The sequence below is a fragment of the Paroedura picta genome, chromosome 3, assembly GCF_049243985.1.
Source record: "Paroedura picta isolate Pp20150507F chromosome 3, Ppicta_v3.0, whole genome shotgun sequence".
Classification (NCBI taxonomy): domain Eukaryota; kingdom Metazoa; phylum Chordata; class Lepidosauria; order Squamata; family Gekkonidae; genus Paroedura; species Paroedura picta.
In genome coordinates this window covers 11176664-11200672 of record NC_135371.1, presented here as the reverse complement: position 1 = coordinate 11200672, position 24009 = coordinate 11176664, and the positions used below count along the sequence as shown (strand labels likewise).

General features: G+C 49.3%; 1 protein-coding gene across 6 annotated transcripts; it reads right to left on the bottom strand.

Annotated features, from left to right (window-relative positions):
• Positions 1-1348: 1348 nt before the first annotated feature.
• On the bottom strand, positions 1349-23918 carry MDC1 (mediator of DNA damage checkpoint 1). 6 transcript variants are annotated; one of them, XM_077324529.1, is made up of 15 exons: positions 23798-23918; positions 22818-22948; positions 20390-20854; positions 19347-19440; positions 16858-18737; positions 15662-15757; positions 9964-10041; positions 8316-8807; positions 7566-7633; positions 6867-7445; positions 6359-6484; positions 4908-5090; positions 3101-3229; positions 1844-1954; positions 1349-1705 (listed from the first exon to the last, which is right to left on the bottom strand). In XM_077324529.1, exons 2-15 carry the CDS (start codon positions 22945-22947, stop codon positions 1445-1447), a joined length of 4692 nt encoding a protein of 1563 aa, XP_077180644.1. In that variant the 5' UTR covers position 22948; positions 23798-23918; the 3' UTR covers positions 1349-1444. The 6 variants fall into 6 exon arrangements, with proteins under 6 accessions (XP_077180644.1, XP_077180640.1, XP_077180641.1 ...); XM_077324525.1 differs by lacking the exon at positions 23798-23918 and adding an exon at positions 23395-23567; XM_077324526.1 differs by lacking the exon at positions 23798-23918 and adding an exon at positions 23395-23567 and having other exon boundaries at positions 15662-15754.
• Positions 23919-24009: the final 91 nt, after the last annotated feature.

Genomic DNA, 24009 nt, shown 5'->3' with positions numbered 1-24009 from the left:
CAGAAGGGAACATCTGTGATGACTCAACCGAATCCTCAGAAGCACTGCACCAACCCAGAAAGATTTGAGAACTATCCCATGGTACTGGGGAAAAGCGGCTTCTCTTCCAGTGAACATTACTGGGAAATCCAGACAAAAGATGCAGCAGAGTGCGTTATTGAGGTAGCCGCAGAAAGCATAGAAAGGAAAGTTTGCGTTCCATCTAAGGATCTCCTACAAAAGGTCATGGCTTTGCAGCTGGCCCATAGCGAAAGACTTCAGTCCTGAAGATGGGACCTCAGGCCAGAGATTTGGGGTGTCTCTGGGCTGCAACAAAGGCCAAGTCTCTTTTAATGATGCAAAAACCTAGCCACAGGGCCCAATTCAAAGAAAAAGTCTATCCTTGTTTCTGGTACATAGGGAAGCACTGGGAAAAATGCGTCCCTGACAATTTGTCGCAAGCAGGACATGTAAACACTTTGAATGTAATAGCAGAAGCATATTCAGTTATTGCACAGAGATCAGCGCTGTGCTCCTTCAATAAACAACCGATGCACAACACTTGTGTATATATTCCTTTGATCTGTGGGGTCTCAGCCAGAGGCTGAAACATCTGGCCAAGGCCGTAGGGCTGCTCTATCGGCCCACTCCAACTTACTTTCGGCCCTGACTAGCCACGTCTACACATAAAGCAAGCATCGTGTTCTGGGTTACCGATTTCAAACTCTCATTTGAACAGCAGAGCAGTTCTGTTTGATTTTGATTCGATTTTGCGATGCTTAAGTGACAGATAAAACTAAACATGTTTGTTTTCTTTATGAGGGCTGAAGCCCAATTCTGATCTAGGAAATTTACATTTTTTTAAATTGGAAATGTACATTTTTTAAGTTCACACCTCTCATTTGTATTCTACTTTAGAGCATCCATAGCCACAATATCTTTACAAAAACAGCATTATGATCCCAGTATTGCAAATCTTAAGAGAACATCTTGAGTTCGTGGAGAGATGAGCTTTGATCGGGTGCCTTCCATAACTGTGGGGCAACCTCCTCGACCCGTTTCTGGTTTGCTTCATTCTGAAGCCATCTTGCTTCTGGTGTGTTCCTGTATGTGGGTATGGCCAAGATCCCTATAAAAATGGCTTTTCCTTATAACAAAAAATGATAGTTTTGGTTTATTAAACTGTAAGACAGAAAAAAGCATCAATACCAAGACTGTCGGAAAGCAAACTAGATCTGTCAAAATAAAATCAACTACCATGCAAGACTGACTGATAGCCAGGAACTACTTGTTCAGATGGTAACTTAAAAAAAAAAACTTCACACACAGGACAACTTCTTCCCTGATACGCTGTTCACAGACAGATATCTTTTTTTTTCATACCGAGCATTTATTGACAGTCGTAAAAAAAATGCTATTTACAAACGCAAGGTAGCAATTCCACATCCCTGGCCCTGTTGCTGCATCAGCGCCGTCTCTTCGCTGTGCTGGGTGGCGCTGGGGCAGTGGGTGCCGCGGCTCTCCTCTTGCTGGCTCTCCTTGTGGAAGTGGCGGGGCTGGGGAGGGAGGGGGGACCCACTTGGTCCAGGCGGTGGGCGTCTAGGTCAACCTTCTGCTGCAGTATGCCCGTCAGGATGAACTCCGAATTGGCGATGGGGACCCCTGCGTCGTGTGCCAGTTTACACCGGGGCAGGTCCTCGGGGCAAGAGATGATGACTCGTTTCTCCTTTTAAAGGGTTAAAATGTAGTCAGACTACATGTAAGCTCACCCCCTCCCCCCCCGTGGGTCCTCCTTCCAATGGTCTGTTTCTACTACTGCACCCTTTGTAGAGGGGCCTGCAATGGACACCGCCCTCCCACGCACCTTGTAGCCTCGAGGCATTCTGGGTAAGAAGGTCCCCCCACTGCATTTGATGATGTCTCTCATGTGCTCGGGTTCCGGCTTGACGTTAGGAGTGACGTGGAGTTCGTAGCCCTGAAAGACAAAGAGGCCAGTCCATCACATGAACAGCAGGGGGCAGCCAACACTTAGCAGGTCTTTAAGCCCTTAAGAGCCTCTTGTGGCGCAGAGTGGTAAGGCAGCAGATATGCAGTCTGAAAGCTCTGCCTATGAGGCTGGGAGTTCGATCCCAGCAGCCGGCTCAAGGTTGACTCAGCCTTCCATCCTTCCGAGGTTGGTAAAATGAGTACCCAGCTTGCTGGGGGGTAAACGGTAATGACTGGGGAAGGCACTGGCAAACCACCCCATATTGAGTCTGCCAAGAAAATGCTAGAGGGCGTCACCCCAAGGGTCAGACATGACCCGGTGCTTGCACAGGGGATACCTTTACCTTTACCTTTAAGCCCTTATAGCAGCCTTTCTCAACTGGGGGTTCTTGACAGCCCTGGAAGGGTTTCCCAAACAGGTGGGAATAAATTAATTTAATATACATCGTCTAAATTTGTTAAATATTTGTTTCTTATAGGCCACTTTTCTCTACCCGAAGGAGTCTCAAAGCGGCTTACAGTCGCCTTCCCTTTCCTCTCCCCCCAACAGACACCCTGTGAGGGAGGTGAGGCTGAGAGAGCCCTGAGATTACTGAAGAAGAAGAGTTGGTTCTTATATGCCGCTTTTCTCTACCCGAAGGAGTCTCAAAGCGGCTTACATTCTCCTTCCCTTTCCTCTCCCCACAACAGACACCCTGTGAGGGAAGCGAGGCTGTTCATAAGGGTAACCGTATAAACTAAGCTTGTTATTCCTGCTTGCTCCCTGAATCTGTTAAGCATCCTCATTATGCAGTATGCTAATTTACTGTTCACCCTCTAAGTATAGGCATGGCTTAGCAATTCCCGTTTCATTGTACCTGAGGTGTGCACACCTTGAATAAAACTTGGGCTGGTCTTACAGTTGTTGGAATCAAACTTTGTTCTGCTGCTTCTGACCAGCATGACCAGACCTGAATCTTTCCTGACAGTTTCTCTGCCTTTAATAGCCGCATGGCAGAGGGAAATGCAACAGGTGCAGAGTCTCCCTTCCACAACAGAAGAAGAGACAGGCAGGAAATTTTCCCTTTTACGCCCACCAAGCTCAGTGGGTCTGTGGGAGAGATTCTGAGGGAGGGCTTCTTTGTCATGGTCTCACCTGAAGCAGGCCTCCCTTTTGCCGGGCCTTCTTCAGGGACCCAGCGAGGCTGAACTGGAAGTTTTTCTCCTGCTCAAGGTCACGAACGAGGAACGTGTTTGGCGCCAGGAAGAAAGAGTTCTGCTTGCTCTGTGAGGTAAGGGCAGTGCGGGGAGTGGGTGAGGAGAGAACAAGGGAGAAAAGCAAGGGTGCAGTGAGATGTGGAAATTCTTCTGTTCATAATCAAAGAAGAATTATACACTGCTTTTCTCTACCCAAAGGAGTCTCAAAGTGGCTTACAATCACCTCCCCTCTTTCTACTCACAACAAACACCCTGTGAGGTAGGCGGAGCTTAGAGAGCTCTGCGAGAAGCGTGACGCCCAAGGTCACACAGGTGGCCTCGTGTGGAAGAGGAGTGGAGGACCGAAACCAGTTATCTGCTATGCCACACTGGCTCCTGTGCACCATTTGATATAAACCGCCTTGAATCTGCTTGCAGATAAATCAAATAAGTTTTGGCTTGGCACCATGAATTGAACTGCAGCTATAAATGCATGCAGCAACTAGATCTGAGTCTGGTAGCCCTTGAGACCAATGAGGATTTGGGAGTGTAAGTTTTCAGAGACAAAGATCCCTTCATCAGATACTCTGGAAAGCAGCTCCCATCTTGTCGGTCTCTAAGATGCTCCTAGATTCTAGAATCTAGCTGCGGTCCAACACTGCTACCCTCTGAAGCTAATACGCTCCTTTCTACCTGCTCAGATCATCTATGGTTAAGAGGGTCAGGGGAGGGTCAGGGAGACCTACATGCTTCTACCCATTTGATCCTCACAAGGAAGCTTAGGCTGAGAGACAGGATCCCCGAAGTCACTGAGCAAGTTTCAGAGCAGGATCTGAATCCGTATCTCCCAGGTCCTAGGCCTGACCGCAACCTGCAGCGCCAGCCAGGAGGAAGAAATGCTTAGTACGTAGATCTTCTCTTGGCCGTCCATCATGATGTCCATCCACTCACACGGATCCAAAACCTACGCTTTCTCCATCCTTGGGATCCTTCTAGAACAGGGCCTGTCCGTTTTCACTCAAAATGTTGCAATCTACCCACACTTCAAGATTACAAATTCACCATGTCAGGGTTCTCTCTCTCTCTCTCTCTCTCTCTCTCTCTCTCTCTCTCTCTCTCTCTCTCTCTCTCTCTCTGTGCATGGTGCTCTGATCATATTTGCCAGCACATAACTCAGTCACATTGGAATTTGGCTTGTGGGTTATGCCAGCACTTCTGTAGAGCGAAATCTCCCAAGCCTCTAGTACCAGGGGCGTTTTTGAATGAATTTAATCTGGAGGCACCTTTCGCTCGTACCCCACTCCACTTCAGGTAGGCCCCCAGCCCCAATCTTCACAGCATGTGCTGTTATGTGACTCCTACTTGGAAAGGGAGAGATGATCACAGTAGCAACTCAGGCAGAGATATTGTAGGCAGCCTCCAAAAGATCATTGGACACATCCAATCTGATATGGCAGTAAACAAGAATCCCCCCCCCCCATTTACCCTGGAAGCAAGGCCAGGACAGTATATCACACAGAGTAGCAGTGTGCAACCTCTTCTTTCAATGGGTGCTCCGGGATCTTAACAACCAAGAAGTAATCATTTCTTGCAATATGTAAGCCGTTTATTTATTAATTAAAAAGCAGGTCCCTGTTTTGGCAGGTTTGCCACACACTTCTAGCTCCTGGATCACTGTCTAGAAACTGGACCAGTCCCCAAGACAGCAGGAGGGGGGGGGGGAGTCCAGGCCCTGCTCCAGTCGACCACGGGGAGAAGGCGCTCACCTTCTCCAGCCAGTCCAGGGTCACAATGGGAATGCCTCGAGCCAGGGCACACAGGAACTTGACCGTGCGGCGCACTCGGTCTGTCACAAGGTGGGTGCAGTCGAAGACCGACTCTGCCAAAGAGCCCCCCAGCTCAGTGATCACGCGCTCCCCCTCCTCGTCGATCACCCCCGTGAACAGCACCTGCAGGGGGGGGGGAGCAGGAAGAAAAAAGAAATTGTTCAGGAACCATATTGTGCTTTCCCACAGAGTCGTTTTGGCTGATAGTTCTATCAAAGTTTCCTGTATCGTTTGGAAGTTGTGCTCCCCCCACCCTCACAGCCCCCCATGCAGAGGTGTGAGGTCCATCCCGTTGCCTAGATCTAGAAAGCAAAGATCTAGAAACTGGGGCCCTTTTCTAAATGCAGACGTTCGAAACAAAGCAGGACAGTGCATCTCTAAAATCATGCAAACCAAGTAGGAGTTCTTTCTCTTCCTATCTGGCCGGGATGATGGGGAGAGCAATGATGCAGCCGTCTCCCACCGTCTGGAAGAGGACCTGCGAGAGAGCCCTGCTGGGTCAGACCAATAGGTCCAGTTGGGGTTGCCCTTTCCCAGAGAAGCCAAGCAGAGGTCACTGTGGGAAGACCACGAGCAAACCAGGATCCTTCCCCAACTGCCTGCCCCTGCCAATAGTCACTAGCAGCTTTAACCATTGGAAATTTGCCTAATGCCTTTTTAAAAGCACCCTGAATCAGAGGCTGTTCCCGCATCTTGTGGGGATGAGTTCTGTATGCTAATTATGAGTAATGCAAGGCAATACTTCTTCATGTCCCTCTCTCTTTCTCTCTACCAAGAGGACAGGGCCATTAGCTAAAAGCGTAAAAAGAACTTTATCATGGAATCCTAGAGTTGGAGGAAGCCATACAGGCCATCTAGTCCAACCCCCCAGCTTAATGCAAGATCAGCCAAGGCCTGGATGAGAAACCTGGAAACCCTACGTATGCCACCTTCAGTCCCACGAAGAAAGGTAGGACAGAAACATAGATCATAGATGCTCGGGTACATGACAAGTACAGAAAGACCTGCAGCAAAATGATGCCAAGGAAACCGATTGGTCTCAGGGTCCAGTTTCTTCCCTGGAGCATCAGTTCCCTGCACTCCTGACTCCCATTCCTGGGGAGGCCAATCCCATCAAGGCAACTTCCAGAAGGTGGGACATCAGGCAGTCTAGCCAAGGGGCACTGCTCTGGCTGGGCTCCCATTCTCACTGTGCACAGAGGACCCTAGAAGTTCTGTGGCTGCAAAACACACATTCTCCCTCGACGCATTGTCCCCATTCTAAGTCAAGGGAGCTCGCTTAGGGTACCTCGCCACAGGGATCCTTCCTCAAAGTTCATAGCCAGCACAGCCTAAGGAACGCCTCCCCTCCCTCCCCCCAATTCTAGCCTCTGCCCCCATACTCGGAGTACCTTTGGTGGAGGTGCGGCAGAGACAGCCGAACTGTGGGACTGTTTCCGGGTTGTTTGTGCAGGCCTGCTTTCCGTGCTCTGCCGCCGTGACCTCCTCCCTGAAGATGGAGCAGACAGCAGAGATTCCTGGGGAAAAGGACAACAAAAGAAATCGCAAGGTGTGGTTAGGAGGCGCACGATGCACCAACCATGCTGCAACCAAGGAGTGGCCCAGGGTCTGGATGAGAAACCTGGAAATCCTGCGTCTGTTGAATTTTCGCTCTCATGAAGAAAGGTAGGACGGAAACATGGAGGCTCAGGTAGGTGACAAGTACTGGAAGGCTCACAGCAAGACGATGCTCAGGAAACAGAACAGCTGGATAAGCGACCCCAACAGAACAGCTGGATAAGCAAAGAGTGCCACCCCAACAAGGCAGGAGTGAGGCTAGCCCCACGGAGGGACAACAGACATGGACTGCCTGCTCCACAGAGACCGGCTCTGCCTTAACTTCGACCGCGTGTTACACACCTTCCCAACTTTGGAGCCTTTCCCAGAATCCTTTGGGCTCGGTGTTGTCACTGAAGCACCCCCTGACCGTTTGCGGGACCGCGTGCTGCGGTGTTTCGGCTTCTCGTCTTCCACAGGCTTGGTGGTGGCCGCGGCTGCTTTCCGTTTCCTGGGGTTTGTGGGCTGCTTGGCCCCCGGGCTGCTGCTGGCTGCTCTTGCCGTCTCTTCCTTGGGCTTTGTGGCAGAGGTGGAAATCCGCTGTGAGCGCCTGAGTCTGCCTTGGCCCACCTGCTCCCCTTTGCCAGGGGTCTTGCCGGGGCTCTCCTCCTCCGTCTTGGGTGCTTCCACCTTCCTCTCGGGCTCCTCCACGTACTGCACAGGATTGCTGAGCTGCCGCAGCCCCCTGCGCCTGGCTGGGACAGCTGCTGCTGACTCACCGGAGCTACCGGGGGCTGTGGGTCCCACCCGGCCGCTGCGACCGCTGCTGCGCCCCGTTGGCGCAGGAGATGGGGAGGCGGCGGCAGAGGCCCGCAGGCTACGCCGTCGCTCAGAGACCAAGGCCACTGGTTTGGAAGGCTCATCCGTAGCACTCTGTGGCAGCTGCAACAGGAGAGGGACAAGGCCCGTTGGGCTGAGCCTGGAGGCAGGGCACCCAGGGCCCCACCCAGCCCCTAGCAGCGGCATCTAGTCATACAAAGTGAGAGACCACCCCGGGCTCACCTGCTCAGCACCCCTGGCTTCTCCTGACAGCTCAGAGCAACTTTCTTCTGGCTCACCTTCCACACAGCCTACAAGAAACAAACAGCGGAAGGTGAAGGATGTTGACCAAAGAGAACCTTTGTACCTGGAGGCAGTCAGCTTCTGAATCCCACAGCCAGGAGGCAGCACTGGGGGAAGGTCTTGGCTTCTATGCCCTGTTGATGATGCTCCAGAGGGACTGGTTGGCCACCAGGTGAGGTGGGATGCTGGACTACGGGCCCCTTCCAACTCTATGATTCTATGATTCTATTAGCGCCCGTATCAGGTAATGGAGGCTCACATGGAATGACAGGCCTCCGCCCACCAATATAAGCCCTATATTGGTTCAGGAAATAGAACTCGATTCCCAATTCCCCACAATTATCTCTAAATTTAATATCTTTTCCAGAAAAACACCCTCATGGGATTGGGCCTCCCAGACTTGCAAACTCGGAATAAGCCAGCGAAATACCCAGCATTACGACAGGCAATGTATCTTTTAAGGAACCCTGATTAGTGAACATGGGAAGATTAGTGAACATGGGTCCACCAAGGTCAGTACTGTCTGCCTTGACTGGCAGGGGCTCTTCAGGGACTCCAGCTTACCTACTTTCTGATCCTTTTAAATTGGAGCAGCTGACACTGACCCAGGGACCATCTCCTCTGCCTCTGCCCACATTAAAGAGAACACATCCTCCCTACCCCTCACCCCCTGGCAACCCTATTGCTCACCAGCTGCTCCCTGGGGCTGTGACGGTTTTACACTGACTTCAGGGGCTGCCACGCACGGCTGCTCCTCACTCCCAGAAGCCTTCTCCGATGCTAGCGGTGCCACAGGTGGACTGCCCGACAAATGGGGGGCCTGCCCGGAAGGGACCATTTGAATGTCCTCTTCCTTGTGTGGTTCCTCTGCAGTAGCGCCATCTGCTGGACGTGAACCAGGCCCAGAAGACACTTTCTCTGAGAGGAGCCGAGTGGTGCCTTTTAGACCAGAATCCTGCTGACCCCTAATGGCTGATGTTGGAATTGCAGGCTGTGGAAACTGTTCAGAGAGGTGTTTCCCCTGAAGGGGCTGCGGGGCGATCAGTTCTGTGTCTTCCTCTTCTTCGGCGATGAAGGCCTGTGTGGGCTCCTCCGAGAGGGTTGCAGGCCCCTTGCAGAAGGGCTGAGTGGCTTCTAGCATGTAAATATCTGCATCATCATCTTTCAAGGGAGAGCTGCAGGCTACAAGAGGAAAAAGAACATGAATGAGGGGAGCTGCCTATTTAAGATACTGGAGAGTTTTCTGGAATTTGTTTTTTAATTCTAATTTTTATGGAATGTCCCCATTGTGGAGGCTTAGGTATCTATGTGCTATCACCCACAAGCTACATTATGACTTTCATGGGAACTAGGCACTTTTGCTGCTGTGGGCCCCACTCACCATAATAATATCACTATTTAAAATTATTTTTGATATCACTTTAAATACGTCAACATTTAATTCCCTCCCACTTTGGGGGGGCATAATTTAACAAATTTTCATGGGATCTAACATTTCAATTTTTTTCTGAAATGAGAAAAAAATTTAAAATACCTTCTTTGACCCCAAAAGTTCATTTTTCTTCTTCCGATTTAATTTTTTTTAAAAATAACATTTTCTTGGGCCCTAAAAATATAATGGGCCCTAGATACCATGCCTACGGTTCCTAAAGGGTAAATTGGTCCTGCTACCATCTAGATGTGACCCCACCCTCCACCCAATCTGCAGATTGCAGGTTAAGGCCACATAGAAACTAAAAAAAAATCTTTCAATACATTTGGGACACTTCCCACATTTGCAGAAAAATCTGAAAATTTGCGCTGCCCCAAGCGTGGTGCTGGGTCAGGTGGGAGTCAGCGTGCCCCAGATTGCTAGCTCCATCCACCACAGTCCAGGAGACAACCCAGATGTAACACCACCATATTGGGTATTCTGCCGCTGGTGATGCTGCTTGAAAGCCACACTGGGCCTATGGGTGGCAGAGGCAGTCCTGAACTTTAAAGAACTCTCTACCTTCAGTGAGTTTGGGGGGCCTAAACTTGTGCTTTCTCTGATGTTCTAAGCAGTGGAGAGACAGAGACCAGCCAATCAAGTAGGTCGCAGGTAGATTCAATGCAAAAAAGGTGCACAAAGGAGAGATTTGAGGTCATTCAAGTCAGTCCCTAAAATGACGACTTATGGATTTAGCAGTATCAAAACTGGAATGGTTCAAAAAAAATACGAGTCGCCCCTTCCCCTGACAAACCCATTTCAGCTGAAACCTCTCTCTTGGCCAGTTGACCTTCCCCTCAGCCAAGTTCACTCTGGTGGTCAAACAACCTGGAGGGGAAAGGGCCACCTCAGCACCGCCAAACTCACTTTTCCCAGGCTGGAAACTCGAGGGGGGTCGAAAGACAAATGCCTGAGTAGCCTCCTCATCCAGGGCACATCTGGATCCTGCAAGGGAAAGCCAGGAAAGGAAGATCCCGCATTAGCCTGACCCAGTTCTGGGAGCAGGAGAGGGGGATTCAATTAAAAAAAAAAGTTAAGGCGTAAGAAAATTGAGCATTTTATCCCAGCACCTGCTGAACTACAAGGTGTCATCCACAAGCCTTCCTCTCCCACTCCAAGATCCTCTCTTCCCTCCTGCTTGCTTCAATTTGAGAAGTTTTAACACTCCTAGTGTGTTTGGCATTTCTCTCCAAACCCTGCCATCCCAAATTCTTTTACTGTAACCTCCCAAGGCAAGCTCCCTCAGCCTGACACGTTTTAACCCTATTTTTCCTCAAGAAAACTGTAACCTCCCAAGGCAAGCTCCCTCAGCCTGACACGTTTTAACCCTATTTTTCCTCAAGAAAACTGTAACCTCCCCTGGCAAGCTCCCTCAGCCTGACACGTTTTAACCCTAATTTTCCTCAAGAAAACTGTAACCTCCCAAGGCAAGCTCCCTCAGCCTGACACGTTTTAACCCTAATTTTCCTCAAGAAAACTGTAACCTCCCAAGGCAAGCTCCCTCAGCCTGACACGTTTTAACCCTATTTTTCCTCAAGAAAACTGTAACCTCCCAAGGCAAGCTCCCTCAGCCTGACACGTTTTAACCCTATTTTTCCTCAAGAAAACTGTAACCTCCCCAGGCAAGCTCCCTCAGCCTGACACGTTTTAACCCTAATTTTCCTCAAGAAAACTGTAACCTCCCAAGGCAAGCTCCCTCAGCCTGACACGTTTTAACCCTATTTTTCCTCAAGAAAACTGTAACCTCCCCAGGCAAGCTCCCTCAGCCTGACACGTTTTAACCCTATTTTTCCTCAAGAAAACTGTAACCTCCCAAGGCAAGCTCCCTCAGCCTGACACGTTTTAACCCTATTTTTCCTCAAGAAAACTGTAACCTCCCAAGGCAAGCTCCCTCAGCCTGACACGTTTTAACCCTATTTTTCCTCAAGAAAACTGTAACCTCCCCAGGCAAGCTCCCTCAGCCTGACACGTTTTAACTCTATTTTTCCTCAAGAAAACTGTAACCTCCCAAGGCAAGCTCCCTCAGCCTGACACGTTTTAACCCTATTTTTCCTCAAGAAAACTATAACCTCCCAAGGCAAGCTCCCTCAGCCTGACACGTTTTAACCCTATTTTTCCTCAAGAAAACTGTAACCTCCCCAGGCAAGCTCCCTCAGCCTGACACGTTTTAACCCTAATTTTCCTCAAGAAAACTGTAACCTCCCAAGGCAAGCTCCCTCAGCCTGACACGTTTTAACCCTATTTTTCCTCAAGAAAACTGTAACCTCCCCAGGCAAGCTCCCTCAGCCTGACACGTTTTAACCCTATTTTTCCTCAAGAAAACTGTAACCTCCCAAGGCAAGCTCCCTCAGCCTGACACGTTTTAACCCTATTTTTCCTCAAGAAAACTGTAACCTCCCAAGGCAAGCTCCCTCAGCCTGACACGTTTTAACCCTATTTTTCCTCAAGAAAACTGTAACCTCCCAAGGCAAGCTCCCTCAGCCTGACACGTTTTAACCCTATTTTTCCTCAAGAAAACTGTAACCTCCCAAGGCAAGCTCCCTCAGCCTGACACGTTTTAACCCTATTTTTCCTCAAGAAAACTGTAACCTCCCAAGGCAAGCTCCCTCAGCCTGACACGTTTTAACCCTATTTTTCCTCAAGAAAACTGTAACCTCCCCAGGCAAGCTCCCTCAGCCTGACACGTTTTAACCCTATTTTTCCTCAAGAAAACTGTAACCTCCCCAGGCAAGCTCCCTCAGCCTGACACGTTTTAACCCTATTTTTCCTCAAGAAAACTGTAACCTCCCCAGGCAAGCTCCCTCAGCCTGACACGTTTTAACCCTATTTTTCCTCAAGAAAACTGTAACCTCCCAAGGCAAGCTCCCTCAGCCTGACACGTTTTAACCCTATTTTTCCTCAAGAAAACTGTAACCTCCCAAGGCAAGCTCCCTCAGCCTGACACGTTTTAACCCTATTTTTCCTCAAGAAAACTGTAACCTCCCCAGGCAAGCTCCCTCAGCCTGACACGTTTTAACCCTAATTTTCCTCAAGAAAACTGTAACCTCCCAAGGCAAGCTCCCTCAGCCTGACACGTTTTAACCCTATTTTTCCTCAAGAAAACTGTAACCTCCCAAGGCAAGCTCCCTCAGCCTGACACGTTTTAACCCTATTTTTCCTCAAGAAAACTATAACCTCCCAAGGCAAGCTCCCTCAGCCTGACACGTTTTAACCCTATTTTTCCTCAAGAAAACTGTAACCTCCCCAGGCAAGCTCCCTCAGCCTGACACGTTTTAACCCTATTTTTCCTCAAGAAAACTGTAACCTCCCCAGGCAAGCTCCCTCAGCCTGACACGTTTTAACCCTATTTTTCCTCAAGAAAACTGTAACCTCCCCAGGCAAGCTCCCTCAGCCTGACACGTTTTAACTCTATTTCTCCTCAAGAAAACTGTAACCTCCCCAGGCAAGCTCCCTCAGCCTGACACGTTTTAACTCTATTTTTCCTCAAGAAAACTGTAACCTCCCAAGGCAAGCTCCCTCAGCCTGACACGTTTTAACCCTATTTTTCCTCAAGAAAACTGTAACCTCCCAAGGCAAGCTCCCTCAGCCTGACACGTTTTAACCCTATTTTTCCTCAAGAAAACTGTAACCTCCCAAGGCAAGCTCCCTCAGCCTGACACGTTTTAACTCTATTTCTCCTCAAGAAAACTGTAACCTCCCCAGGCAAGCTCCCTCAGCCTGACACGTTTTAACTCTATTTCTCCTCAAGAAAACTGTAACCTCCCCAGGCAAGCTCCCTCAGCCTGACACGTTTTAACTCTATTTTTCCTCAAGAAAACTGTAACCTCCCAAGGCAAGCTCCCTCAGCCTGACACGTTTTAACCCTATTTTTCCTCAAGAAAATTGTAACCTCCCAAGGCAAGCTCCCTCAGCCTGACACGTTTTAACCCTATTTTTCCTCAAGAAAACTGTAACCTCCCAAGGCAAGCTCCCTCAGCCTGACACGTTTTAACCCTAATTTTCCTCAAGAAAACTGTAACCTCCCAAGGCAAGCTCCCTCAGCCTGACACGTTTTAACCCTAATTTTCCTCAAGAAAACTGTAACCTCCCCAGGCAAGCTCCCTCAGCCTGACACGTTTTAACCCTATTTTTCCTCAAAAAAACTGTAACCTCCCAAGGCAAGCTCCCTCAGCCTGACACGTTTTAACCCTATTTTTCCTCAAGAAAACTGTAACCTCCCAAGGCAAGCTCCCTCAGCCTGACACGTTTTAACCCTATTTTTCCTCAAGAAAACTATAACCTCCCAAGGCAAGCTCCCTCAGCCTGACACGTTTTAACCCTAATTTTCCTCAAGAAAACTGTAACCTCCCCAGGCAAGCTCCCTCAGCCTGACACGTTTTAACCCTATTTTTCCTCAAAAAAACTGTAACCTCCCAAGGCAAGCTCCCTCAGCCTGACACGTTTTAACCCTATTTTTCCTCAAGAAAACTGTAACCTCCCAAGGCAAGCTCCCTCAGCCTGACACGTTTTAACCCTATTTTTCCTCAAGAAAACTATAACCTCCCAAGGCAAGCTCCCTCAGCCTGACACGTTTTAACTCTATTTTTCCTCAAGAAAACTGTAACCTCCCCAGGCAAGCTCCCTCAGCCTGACACGTTTTAACCCTATTTTTCCTCAAGAAAACTGTAACCTCCCAAGGCAAGCTCCCTCAGCCTGACACGTTTTAACCCTATTTTTCCTCAAGAAAACTGTAACCTCCCCAGGCAAGCTCCCTCAGCCTGACACGTTTTAACCCTATTTTTCCTCAAGAAAACTGTAACCTCCCCAGGCAAGCTCCCTCAGCCTGACACGTTTTAACCCTATTTTTCCTCAAGAAAACTGTAACCTCCCCAGGCAAGCTCCCTCAGCCTGACACGTTTTAACCCTATTTTTCCTCAAGAAAACTGTAACCTCCCAAGGCAAGCTCCCTCAGCCTGACACGTTTTAACCCTATTTTTCCTCAAGAAAACTGTAACCTCCCCAGGCAAGCTCCCTCAGCCTGACACGTTTTAACCCTATTTTTCCTCAAGAAAACTGTAACCTCCCAATGCAAGCTCCCTCAGCCTGACACGTTTTAACCCTATTTTTCCTCAAGAAAACTGTAACCTCCCAAGGCAAGCTCCCTCAGCCTGACACGTTTTAACCCTATTTTTCCTCAAGAAAACTATAACCTCCCAAGGCAAGCTCCCTCAGCCTGACACGTTTTAACTCTATTTTTCCTCAAGAAAACTGTAACCTCCCCAGGCAAGCTCCCTCAGCCTGACACGTTTTAACCCTATTTTTCCTCAAGAAAACTGTAACCTCCCCAGGCAAGCTCCCTCAGCCTGACACGTTTTAACCCTATTTTTCCTCAAGAAAACTGTAACCTCCCCAGGCAAGCTCCCTCAGCCTGACACGTTTTAACACTATTTCTCCTCAAGAAAACTGTAACCTCCCAAGGCAAGCTCCCTCAGCCTGACACGTTTTAACCCTATTTTTCCTCAAGAAAACTGTAACCTCCCAAGGCAAGCTCCCTCAGCCTGACACGTTTTAACCCTATTTTTCCTCAAGAAAACTGTAACCTCCCCAGGCAAGCTCCCTCAGCCTGACACGTTTTAACCCTAATTTTCCTCAAGAAAACTGTAACCTCCCAAGGCAAGCTCCCTCAGCCTGACACGTTTTAACCCTAATTTTCCTCAAGAAAACTGTAACCTCCCAAGGCAAGCTCCCTCAGCCTGACACGTTTTAACCCTATTTTTCCTCAAGAAAACTGTAACCTCCCAAGGCAAGCTCCCTCAGCCTGACACGTTTTAACCCTATTTTTCCTCAAGAAAACTGTAACCTCCCAAGGCAAGCTCCCTCAGCCTGACACGTTTTAACCCTATTTTTCCTCAAGAAAACTGTAACCTCCCAAGGCAAGCTCCCTCAGCCTGACACGTTTTAACCCTATTTTTCCTCAAGAAAACTGTAACCTCCCCAGGCAAGCTCCCTCAGCCTGACACGTTTTAACCCTATTTTTCCTCAAGAAAACTGTAACCTCCCCAGGCAAGCTCCCTCAGCCTGACACGTTTTAACCCTATTTTTCCTCAAGAAAACTGTAACCTCCCCAGGCAAGCTCCCTCAGCCTGACACGTTTTAACTCTATTTCTCCTCAAGAAAACTGTAACCTCCCCAGGCAAGCTCCCTCAGCCTGACACGTTTTAACTCTATTTTTCCTCAAGAAAACTGTAACCTCCCAAGGCAAGCTCCCTCAGCCTGACACGTTTTAACCCTATTTTTCCTCAAGAAAAATGTAACCTCCCAAGGCAAGCTCCCTCAGCCTGACACGTTTTAACCCTATTTTTCCTCAAGAAAACTCTAACCTCCCAAGGCAAGCTCCCTCAGCCTAACACGTTTTAACCCTATTTTTCCTCAAGAAAACTATAACCTCCCAAGGCAAGCTCCCTCAGCCTGACACGTTTTAACCCTATTTTTCCTCAAGAAGCGTAGGTTCTTCAGCGGAATTCAAGTCCTTCAGATTTCTCATGTCCTCTTTTGGAAGACTCAGGAGGCCTGTGAAATTCCTCACCTGCCGCTGCAGCATCTCTGGCTTTTTCAGCCTTGGGAGAGGAGGCCTCAGTGGGCAGGTAGCACTGCGTGGCCTGGACAGCCAGGTCGGAATCTTCTGGAAGAATAGGAATTGGGGAGGGGGAGTGAAACAAGAGGAAAAAAATAGTACCCCAGGAAAAGGAGGAGAAAATAAGGGCAAGGGGTGACAGGAGAGCTATATTTGTGAAAAAGGTAGACAAGTTGAAGAAGGGATCAACTTGTTTGATGCAGGTTTAATTACAAGGACTAGGAGCAACGGATCCAAATGATGGGAAAGGAGGTTCCACTGAAATATTAGAAAGCATTTTCTGATAGAGAGGGCTGTTTGTGGATGGAATATGCTACCTTGGAGGTTGGTGGAGCCCCTGAGAAAGTGGGGGATTGGACTGGATGGCCCTTCGTGGTCTCACCCAGCAATGGGTGATTCCGATTCAAAGGATGCGTTGCTCCCACGCTACTGCCACCAACCTCTAAAGAGCACCTACTTTGTGAAGGCTTGGCATGACGCCACTGCAGAACAGACTATTGCCCAGGCATATGCAGTTCTCAGTTTCCGGGTTGGCGCAACATCCTTGATAAGCATCTGCGACAATGCAGCCCTGCCTGCCTAGAGAACCTGTTTCCTACCCTTCCACCAAGGAGTTCGGAGTGGTGAACATTCCTCTCCTTTCCTCACAACCACCCTTTGACGGTATAGGTGGGAAGAGGCCCTAGCTTGGATAGCCCAGGCTAGCCCAATCTCACTGGGTCTCAGAAGCTAAGGAGGGTTGGTCCTGGCAAGTATTTGCATGGGAGACCTCCAAGGAATACCAGGGTCATTATGTAGATCGAGGCATAGGCAAAACACCTCTGAACGCCTCTTCCCTTGAAAGCACTATTGGGGTGGGGGGGAGGTTTCACCATAATTCAGGTGTGACATCACGGCACTTTCCATCACCAAGGTGGAAAGTGAGAAAGAAAGTGACCAGCCCGAAGCCACCCAGCAAGTTTCAGTAAGAGGAGGGATCAGAACCCAGAGCCCCAAGATCTGTGCCCAACCTCCCATCCCCTCTCACAATATTGACCTCGCTCGCCTAATCAGATCACAGGATTTGACTTATAAATAGCCAGCTGAGGTCCTTGGCTCAGGAGGTCTTCCAGTAGAGAAGATAAAGTTCCACCCCTTCCTTTTTTTACCTTCATCGTCGGTGTCGGCTCCGTCTCCGTCTCGGAACACGTTCGCTTCCGCATCGGTATCTTCGTCCTCTTCGCAAGGATCGTGACGGACCCTCGATCCTGCTGCAGAGCCGGCTGTTTCCTCCCCGGCCATTGAGGGTCTCAAAGGCACCAGCTGAGTCTCTTGCTCTTCTAGGGGCCTCCTTGGTGATGATGAGGCCTCCGCTTCCACATCTGTATCACCGTGAGGAGCCACAAGGGCCTTTGGGGATGGAGAAGCCACTTCCACATCTGTATCACTGTCCTTGTCTTCCCCAGGCCCGACCTCTGGATTCCCCGAGCAGCTGCCTCCGTTTCTTCCACCAGGGCCAGGGCTGGTGTCTTCATGACTTTTCCACATGCTCTCGTTTGGATTCTCAGCAGCTTCCTCCATATCTGTATCACTATCCAGAGAAATAGCAAGCAGGTGTTGATTTTGCGGCATGGAGGTCATCTGCTGTACAATCTCAGTGTCTGCAAGGGGTTCCCTCCCCTCCAAGCATGTGGACTGTTCACCAACATCTCCGTAACCCTTTGGGAGTTCAATATCAGCATTCTTTATCTCCCTTGCACCTTCAGCCGATTCACCATCACACTGCAGCCTCGTTCCCTTGAGGTCCCCCACATCCAGATCGCTGCCTTTATTTCTCATATGCTGGGGGCTCTGGGGATGGGCCCCATCTAACCTCTCTGGCTCTGTGTCAGCCACCTTCACATCTATATCAGCATCCCCAGAAGCTGTGTGATTCTTCAGAGATCCTCCTTGATCCTCTACCCCGCAGGATGGCTCTTCCACATTTGTGTCATCCTCCTCATTTCCCATAGGTGGCTGCGTCTTAGATCCTCCTTGATCCTCCGCCCCAAGTGATGGCACTTCCACATCTGTGTCACCCTCCTCATTCCCCATAGGTGGCTGCGTCTTAGATCCTCCTTGATCCTCCGCCCCAAGTGATGGCACTTCTACATCTCTGTCATCCTCCTCATTTCTCGTAGGTGGCTGAGTCTTAGATCCTCCTTGATCCTCTGACCCAAGTGATGGTTCTTCCACATCTGTGTCATCCTCCTCATTTCCCATAGGTGGCGTCATCTTAGATCCTCCTTGATCCTCTGCCCCAAGCGATGGCTCTTTCACATCTCTGTCATCCTCCTCATTTCTCGTAGGTGGCTGCGTCTTAGAGTTGGCATCTGGATAATCTACAACATCTGCATCCGTGTCGCTGTCCGCTTCTTCACGAGGCCGATTACTTTCTGGATTGCCCTCGGCCCTTTCCTCACCTTTGCCACTATCCTCACAGCAGAGAATGGACTCCCTGCTTTCAGGAGATTCAACCCCTCCATTGCCCGCTGCCCCCTCTGCATCCGTGTCACCATCGACTGTGACTTGATGAGCCTTGAAACCCAAACCACTTGGGTTCCACTCTGCCTCCTCTATGTCTGTATCGCTGCCGATATCATTGGCGGATTGTCCGATGTCTGCGGAGACGACACCCGGATTCTCTACCGGGGGTTCCTCTACATCTGTGTCACTGCCCAGTTCTAGGGCGAGGCTGTCCTTCACGGCAGTCCTTTCAGAAGTGGTGTCAACTCCATCTTCGTCCTCCACATCCGTATCACTGTCCAGGTGGAAGTCGGTGAGGCTTGGATCAGCAGAAACATCCTGGTCTTTAGCCACTAGCTGCCCTTTGGAATTTGGAGAAACTTTTGCTTCGGCACTTCCTGGCTGGAGAGGAAGTGTCCCTGGGTTCAGAGGAGTAACAGGACCATTCACGCCAGAAGGTGTCACAGCCTCATTACTCTCATAGCGCAGGCGCAAGGAGGGAAAAGACAGGCCACTTCCTGAGGGCTCCCCATTCTCCTCATCACTGTGGGATGCAAACCACAAGAAGAATTTTTTAAAATGAATGCAGGGTAGAAACACTCCATCCTGGTAAACCAGTCCCCTCTGACACACGGGGGCATTTGCAGGTTACCAAGGGAAAGCAACAATTCCACTGAGTTCACAATGAGTCTAGGAAGGAACACATGTGCAACCACGTACCTAGGAGGGCTCAGGATAGCCTCATCCCATCAGATTTTGAATGATATGTAGGCTCAGCCCTGGTCAGTACTTGGATGGAAGGCCCCCCAAGGAAGTTCGGGGTCACTACGCGGAGGAAGGCAATGGCAAAACCAGCTCTGATCATCTCTCGCCTTGACAAGTCTCTGAGGTCATCCTAAATTAGCTGGGATTTCATAGCACCTTCAACCCCCAGAGCACTAAAGCGAGGCACAAATTCAAATTCTCCTCCAGCAAGCCAGAATTTTATCTTGTAAACAGATAAAATGACAAGAGCCTAGCTTAGGTAGCGGCAAGAGCACTTTTTTGAAACTTCATTTATTTATGCGCTGGCAGTAAAGCCCATTGTACAAAAAAATCCAATGGGCTCTAAGGCTCCCAGCCCCCTCTCCAAGCAAACCGAAGAAAAACATACCTTTCGGGAACAACAGAAGGGGAGGACAAAGAGAACACGGAGGAGGCCAAACTACAGTGTCCTTGGGCACCGGGCTTGATTGAAGAATCAGACCCTAATAAGGAGGAGAGATAAAAGTAGGTTCTGGGGGGTAGCCGTGTTCATCTGCAGCAGCAGAACAAAGTTTGAGTCCAGTGGCACCTTAAAGACAAACAAAGTTGAATTCTGGGTATAAGCTTTCATGTACAGACACATTTGTTCAGGAATCTGAAGAAGCATGTATGCACACAAAAGCTTATACCCCGAATAAACCTTTGTTGGTCTTAAGGTTCCAACCACTGCAGAGATTTAAACTCCTCCTTCCTACCAATGTCAGGTCAGCATTAGCAAGGGGCCATAGAATTTGTGGCAAAAAGACATCTCTCACAGTACTGGGTTAACAGTGACGCTTCAAATTGTGTTCTATTCAGTCAGACCCTTGATCCAGCAAGTTCATTATTGTCCGCTCTGACTGGCAGCAGCTGTCCATGGTCTCAGGCAGAGGCCTTTTGTACCACTGATCTTTTTTGCTGATGATGTCAAGGACTTGGACCTTACATACAGAAAGCAGCAGAAGAAGACCTGTTTTATTATACAGCACCCCACCTGTGGCTTTTTTGAGCACCATTCCCCAATGTGGCACATGCCCCATGTTGTTAGGAAAGTAAGCAGGGACCTTGCCTGGCTTGTAGTTGGTGGGTGGTTCCCACCTTGAAAAACTCACTACTAGAGGACCAGATAAGTAGCTAAGCTCCCTCAAGTGCAGGCCTCATACCTGGCAAGGGAAGTCAAGTTGAAGGAGGAGGAGGAAGAGGAGTTGGTTTTTATACCCCGCTTTTCAGTACCCAAAGGAGTCTCAAAGCAGCTTATAATTGTCTTCCCATCCTTGGTCAATGGTCAATGTGAATGTGGCTTCTCCCACCAGTTGTGGAGGGAGTGCCACTAAGCTACAATAACTCCATGGGGCTTGGAGCTCCAAGAGGCCCAATTCTGGGCCACCTCCATTTTTGCAGTTCCCCACTCACCATCGTCCCTTGAGAAACGCAGCATATTGCCTGCCCCGTTCACCGCTTCCTCCTCTTTGTCCAAATCCTGGACCAGGAGACCCCTGAAGCCCGCCTTCCTCCGCAGCGCAGGTGTCTCTTCAATGACCAGGGTATTGGCATCCGTTATTGCTTGGGTGGGCGGCACCTCCAAAGAATCATTTAGGGATTCAGAGTCCTGCTCTGGGTCCAGGATGAAGTACTGGCATCCCACGTCTCCAAAGAGCAAGGTGTCCCCATCCTGAAGGCTGTAGCGGACATGCGGGATCAAGATCATGCGCTGGCGCCGCGTCCGGTTCAGGCTCTCCTGATCGTACAAAAGGTGGGGACCATCGGGGGAGGGGACCTCAATGATAGCATGAGTCTTTGAAACTGAAGAGACGGGTAAGCAGATCGGACAGCTTTCAAGCCGACCAATGACGTTCTTCCCCGGGTAGATCCAAAAATCTGGAAGGGAGAGAGAAATATTAGGGGAAAGGAACCCAGAATTCCTTGCTTTCCAAATTTGCTAATTTATTCTGCTCCCATCCCAATCCCAAACTGGTATATAATTTTGTGTGTGTTGCATGCCATCAAATTGCTTCTGACTTACAGCGAAGCTTAGCATGAATGACCTCCAACTTGTCTTATCATTAACAACAGGGGTAGTCAAACTGCGGCATTTGCTGGCAGGGGCTCCTGGGAATTGTAGTCTATGGACATCTGGAGGGCCACAGTTTGACTACCCCTGATTAACAGCCTTGGCTGAGGTCTTGCAAATGGTCAATCCAGCTCATGTTCGGTCTTCCTTTTTTTCCTGCTGCCCTTCAACCAAGATGGTTTATACCCTGCACAAAATGTGGGGTAGTCATGTCTGATTTATTGACAAAATTAGGGGAGAGTCAGAAATTGAAAGGCGTTTAATATGATTCACCAAGCTCCTCAAAGACCAGAGATCCCCCCAAAAAAATGTCCCCCCCATCTTCTATCCCAAGGTAGGTAGTTACATAAATCTGAAACAATAAGAAGCAGGGCTGCAGACTAAACTCTGCGCCCAAGGCAAGTTTATAGGGAGGGAGGAATGGGAAGGCGACTGTAAGCCGCTTTGAGCCTCCTTCGGGTAGGGAAAAGCGGCATATAAGAACCAACTCTTCTTCTTCTATATGGAGACTCCATCAAACGTTCATCAAAGTATGTATGGCAGCTGGTTTAGTTGGAAGGGGCCACTCAGGCCATCTTTTCCTGCTCAATGCAGGATCAGCCTAAAGCATCCAGGATAAGCATCTGTCCAGCTGCTGCTAAAAGACCGCCAGTGAGAGGGAGTTCACCACTTCCTTCCTTAGGCAGCTGATTCGGATATACTCAGCTGATTCTGATTTACTCAGCATCCATAAAGAGAAGAAAAACATTTATGCCATACACTTCAATTTACTCCCTGTTTTCACATACAGAATCTCCAAAGCAGCTCACAAGTCAAAACAAAGTCCAACAGAAAGCAGGTTAATAAATACAATAAAAAATCTAAAATAATAAAAGACGGTTTCCAATTATTCTTATTATCTCATCTCATCTCATCATTAATAAAACACAAACAGGAAAGGAGCAATATATAAAGAAGCAGTTAAATAAAAGTGAAAGCAACTACAAAACCCAAGTTTAAAAACTTGGGAAGGGAGGGGTTTTCATCTGGCACCTGTAGGTTAGCCCCTCAGAGCCATTTACGTAATACCTTCATGACAGGTAACCCAACAACACATTCAGATCCACAAGCTTTTGAGTCCCACAGAATTCCAGACTTGTTTAGGTCACGGCATTAAGAACAGTGTAGACCAGATTTACAGAGAGCTGAATAGAGTGCCACCACTGAGAAGAACCCTCTTTCCAGTTTTCATCTACCTAATCTCTGAAGGAGAGCTGGATGCACAGGACTACAGCCTTGATCCCATGTATCTGGTTCATCTATGCTGACAATCTGGCCCCCAAATCCTCTTGATATCCACTGCAAATCATGATAAAAAAACATTGGTCCCCAAGAGGCATTTTTCAACAGCTTCCCAGAGCTGAGAAGCAGTTTCTCCACCAAATCACTAAACCTGAGCATGTAAGGACAGATTTCCCTGTTTATCTGGAGCCAGCATTTGGAGTCCATAACAAACTACTCTGGTTTTCCTTTTAAATAAAAATCTATCACATTATCAACTCCAGATCTACAGCCTCAGATCAACAATGTAATGGCCATAAAATGTGAAAAGACCAGTGTTTATGGCAGGGGTAGCCAAACTGTGGCTCTGCAGATGTCCAAGGACTACAATTACCATGAACCCCTGCTACCTGCCAGCAGAGGCTCATGGTAATCGTAGTCTATGGGCATCTGGCGAGCCATAGCTTGGCCACCCCTGGTTTATGGTATGAACCACTGGGGCAACCTTACCTTTCTCAGGCCCATACTTGCTGCTTAGTAGGTGGAGGCGCCCCACAGGCTTGGGGCTCTCCACAGCCCCATCAGAAGGCTCCTCAGGATCACTCTCCCCGGGCCAATCCAGCAGCTGTGTTTGATCCATTCTGCAATAAGAAAAGATAATATCTCCTCTCAGTGAAAGTATAATCTGTTGCAACAACAAAAGTAATGGAACCCAGCAAGTGTACTGTGCAGATGAAACAGGCTCTGCTTCCCTAAAAGCTTGTGCCACCATGCATCTAGGGCCGTTTTTAAGCGCCCAAACTTCTGCTTTCTTTCTAAACCTGCATGTTGTAAGGAAGCTCTCCTTTCCAGATCTCAATTGCACTTGCTCTCTGTTCACTATTCCAGGCCCTCCAGAGTCCTCCCGCAGTTATGCCGATACTGCTGCCCTTAATTTCCCATCCCAAATATTTTCCAACCTGACCCATCTTACTGACCAACTTTTTAAAAGGTGCCTGGCCTTTTAAGGCTTAAAGCCATCACACTCTCTTCTTGCTCCCCTAAAAGTACTAAAATCATATTAGAATACACACACCCCTCGCTTTACCCTGCATCGGATTCTGGAGGGGGGCGGGAATAACCGCCTGTACCTGCACCCCCCTCCCCCCCAACAAGCAGCAGCCTAGAAAGTAAACGCTTGTAATTTCTTTCCGGTGTTCCGCCTCTCTTAAAAGGGCGAATTTCACTGGCCAGCTCTGATGCCATTTACAAAACCTCCTTCTCTTGATTGGCTTATTTGTTTATCAATCGTTTATTGGTCGGCCGGGTAGCAAACGGTCTTTCTTTTCGCGCGCCAGAACCAATGAGTCCAAGACAAGGCGTCCATAGAGAGGAAAATGCCAGGCTAGACCGTACGTCCCCCCCCCAAACACACACCCCAAGCCCGCGTCCCGCCCTCGCCCTGCAACCAGAAGCCAGTCTAGAGGCTCTGTAAGAGAGACTCGTGCAACCTTCACGTCCGGTTCCGATGGGAATTTGCACATTCTACACCAGTGGTCCCCAACCTTTTTTAGGCTGGGGACCGGCAGGGCATCGGGCCGCGCCCGCAGGGACCGCGCCCGCGCGGGCCACGCCCACGCTTCGGGCCGCTCCCGCCGGCCGCGCCCGCAGATCGGGCCGCGCCCGCCAGCCGCGCCCGGCCGCGCCCGCCGGCCGCACCCGC

Bases quoted from the DNA above. Each gene is read 5' to 3' on its own strand.
- MDC1 (XM_077324525.1), bottom strand. From the start codon at position 23,552: ATGGCATCAGAGCTGGCCAGTGAAATTCGCCCTTTTAAGAGAGGCGGA. The intron at 19,441-20,389 runs GTGAGTGGGGAA...CCTCCTTATTAG, and splicing joins GCGTTTCTCAAGGGACGATG to GGTCTGATTCTTCAATCAAG. The intron at 6,485-6,866 runs GTGTGTAACACG...CCTTTTCCCCAG, and splicing joins AAGGCTCCAAAGTTGGGAAG to GAATCTCTGCTGTCTGCTCC.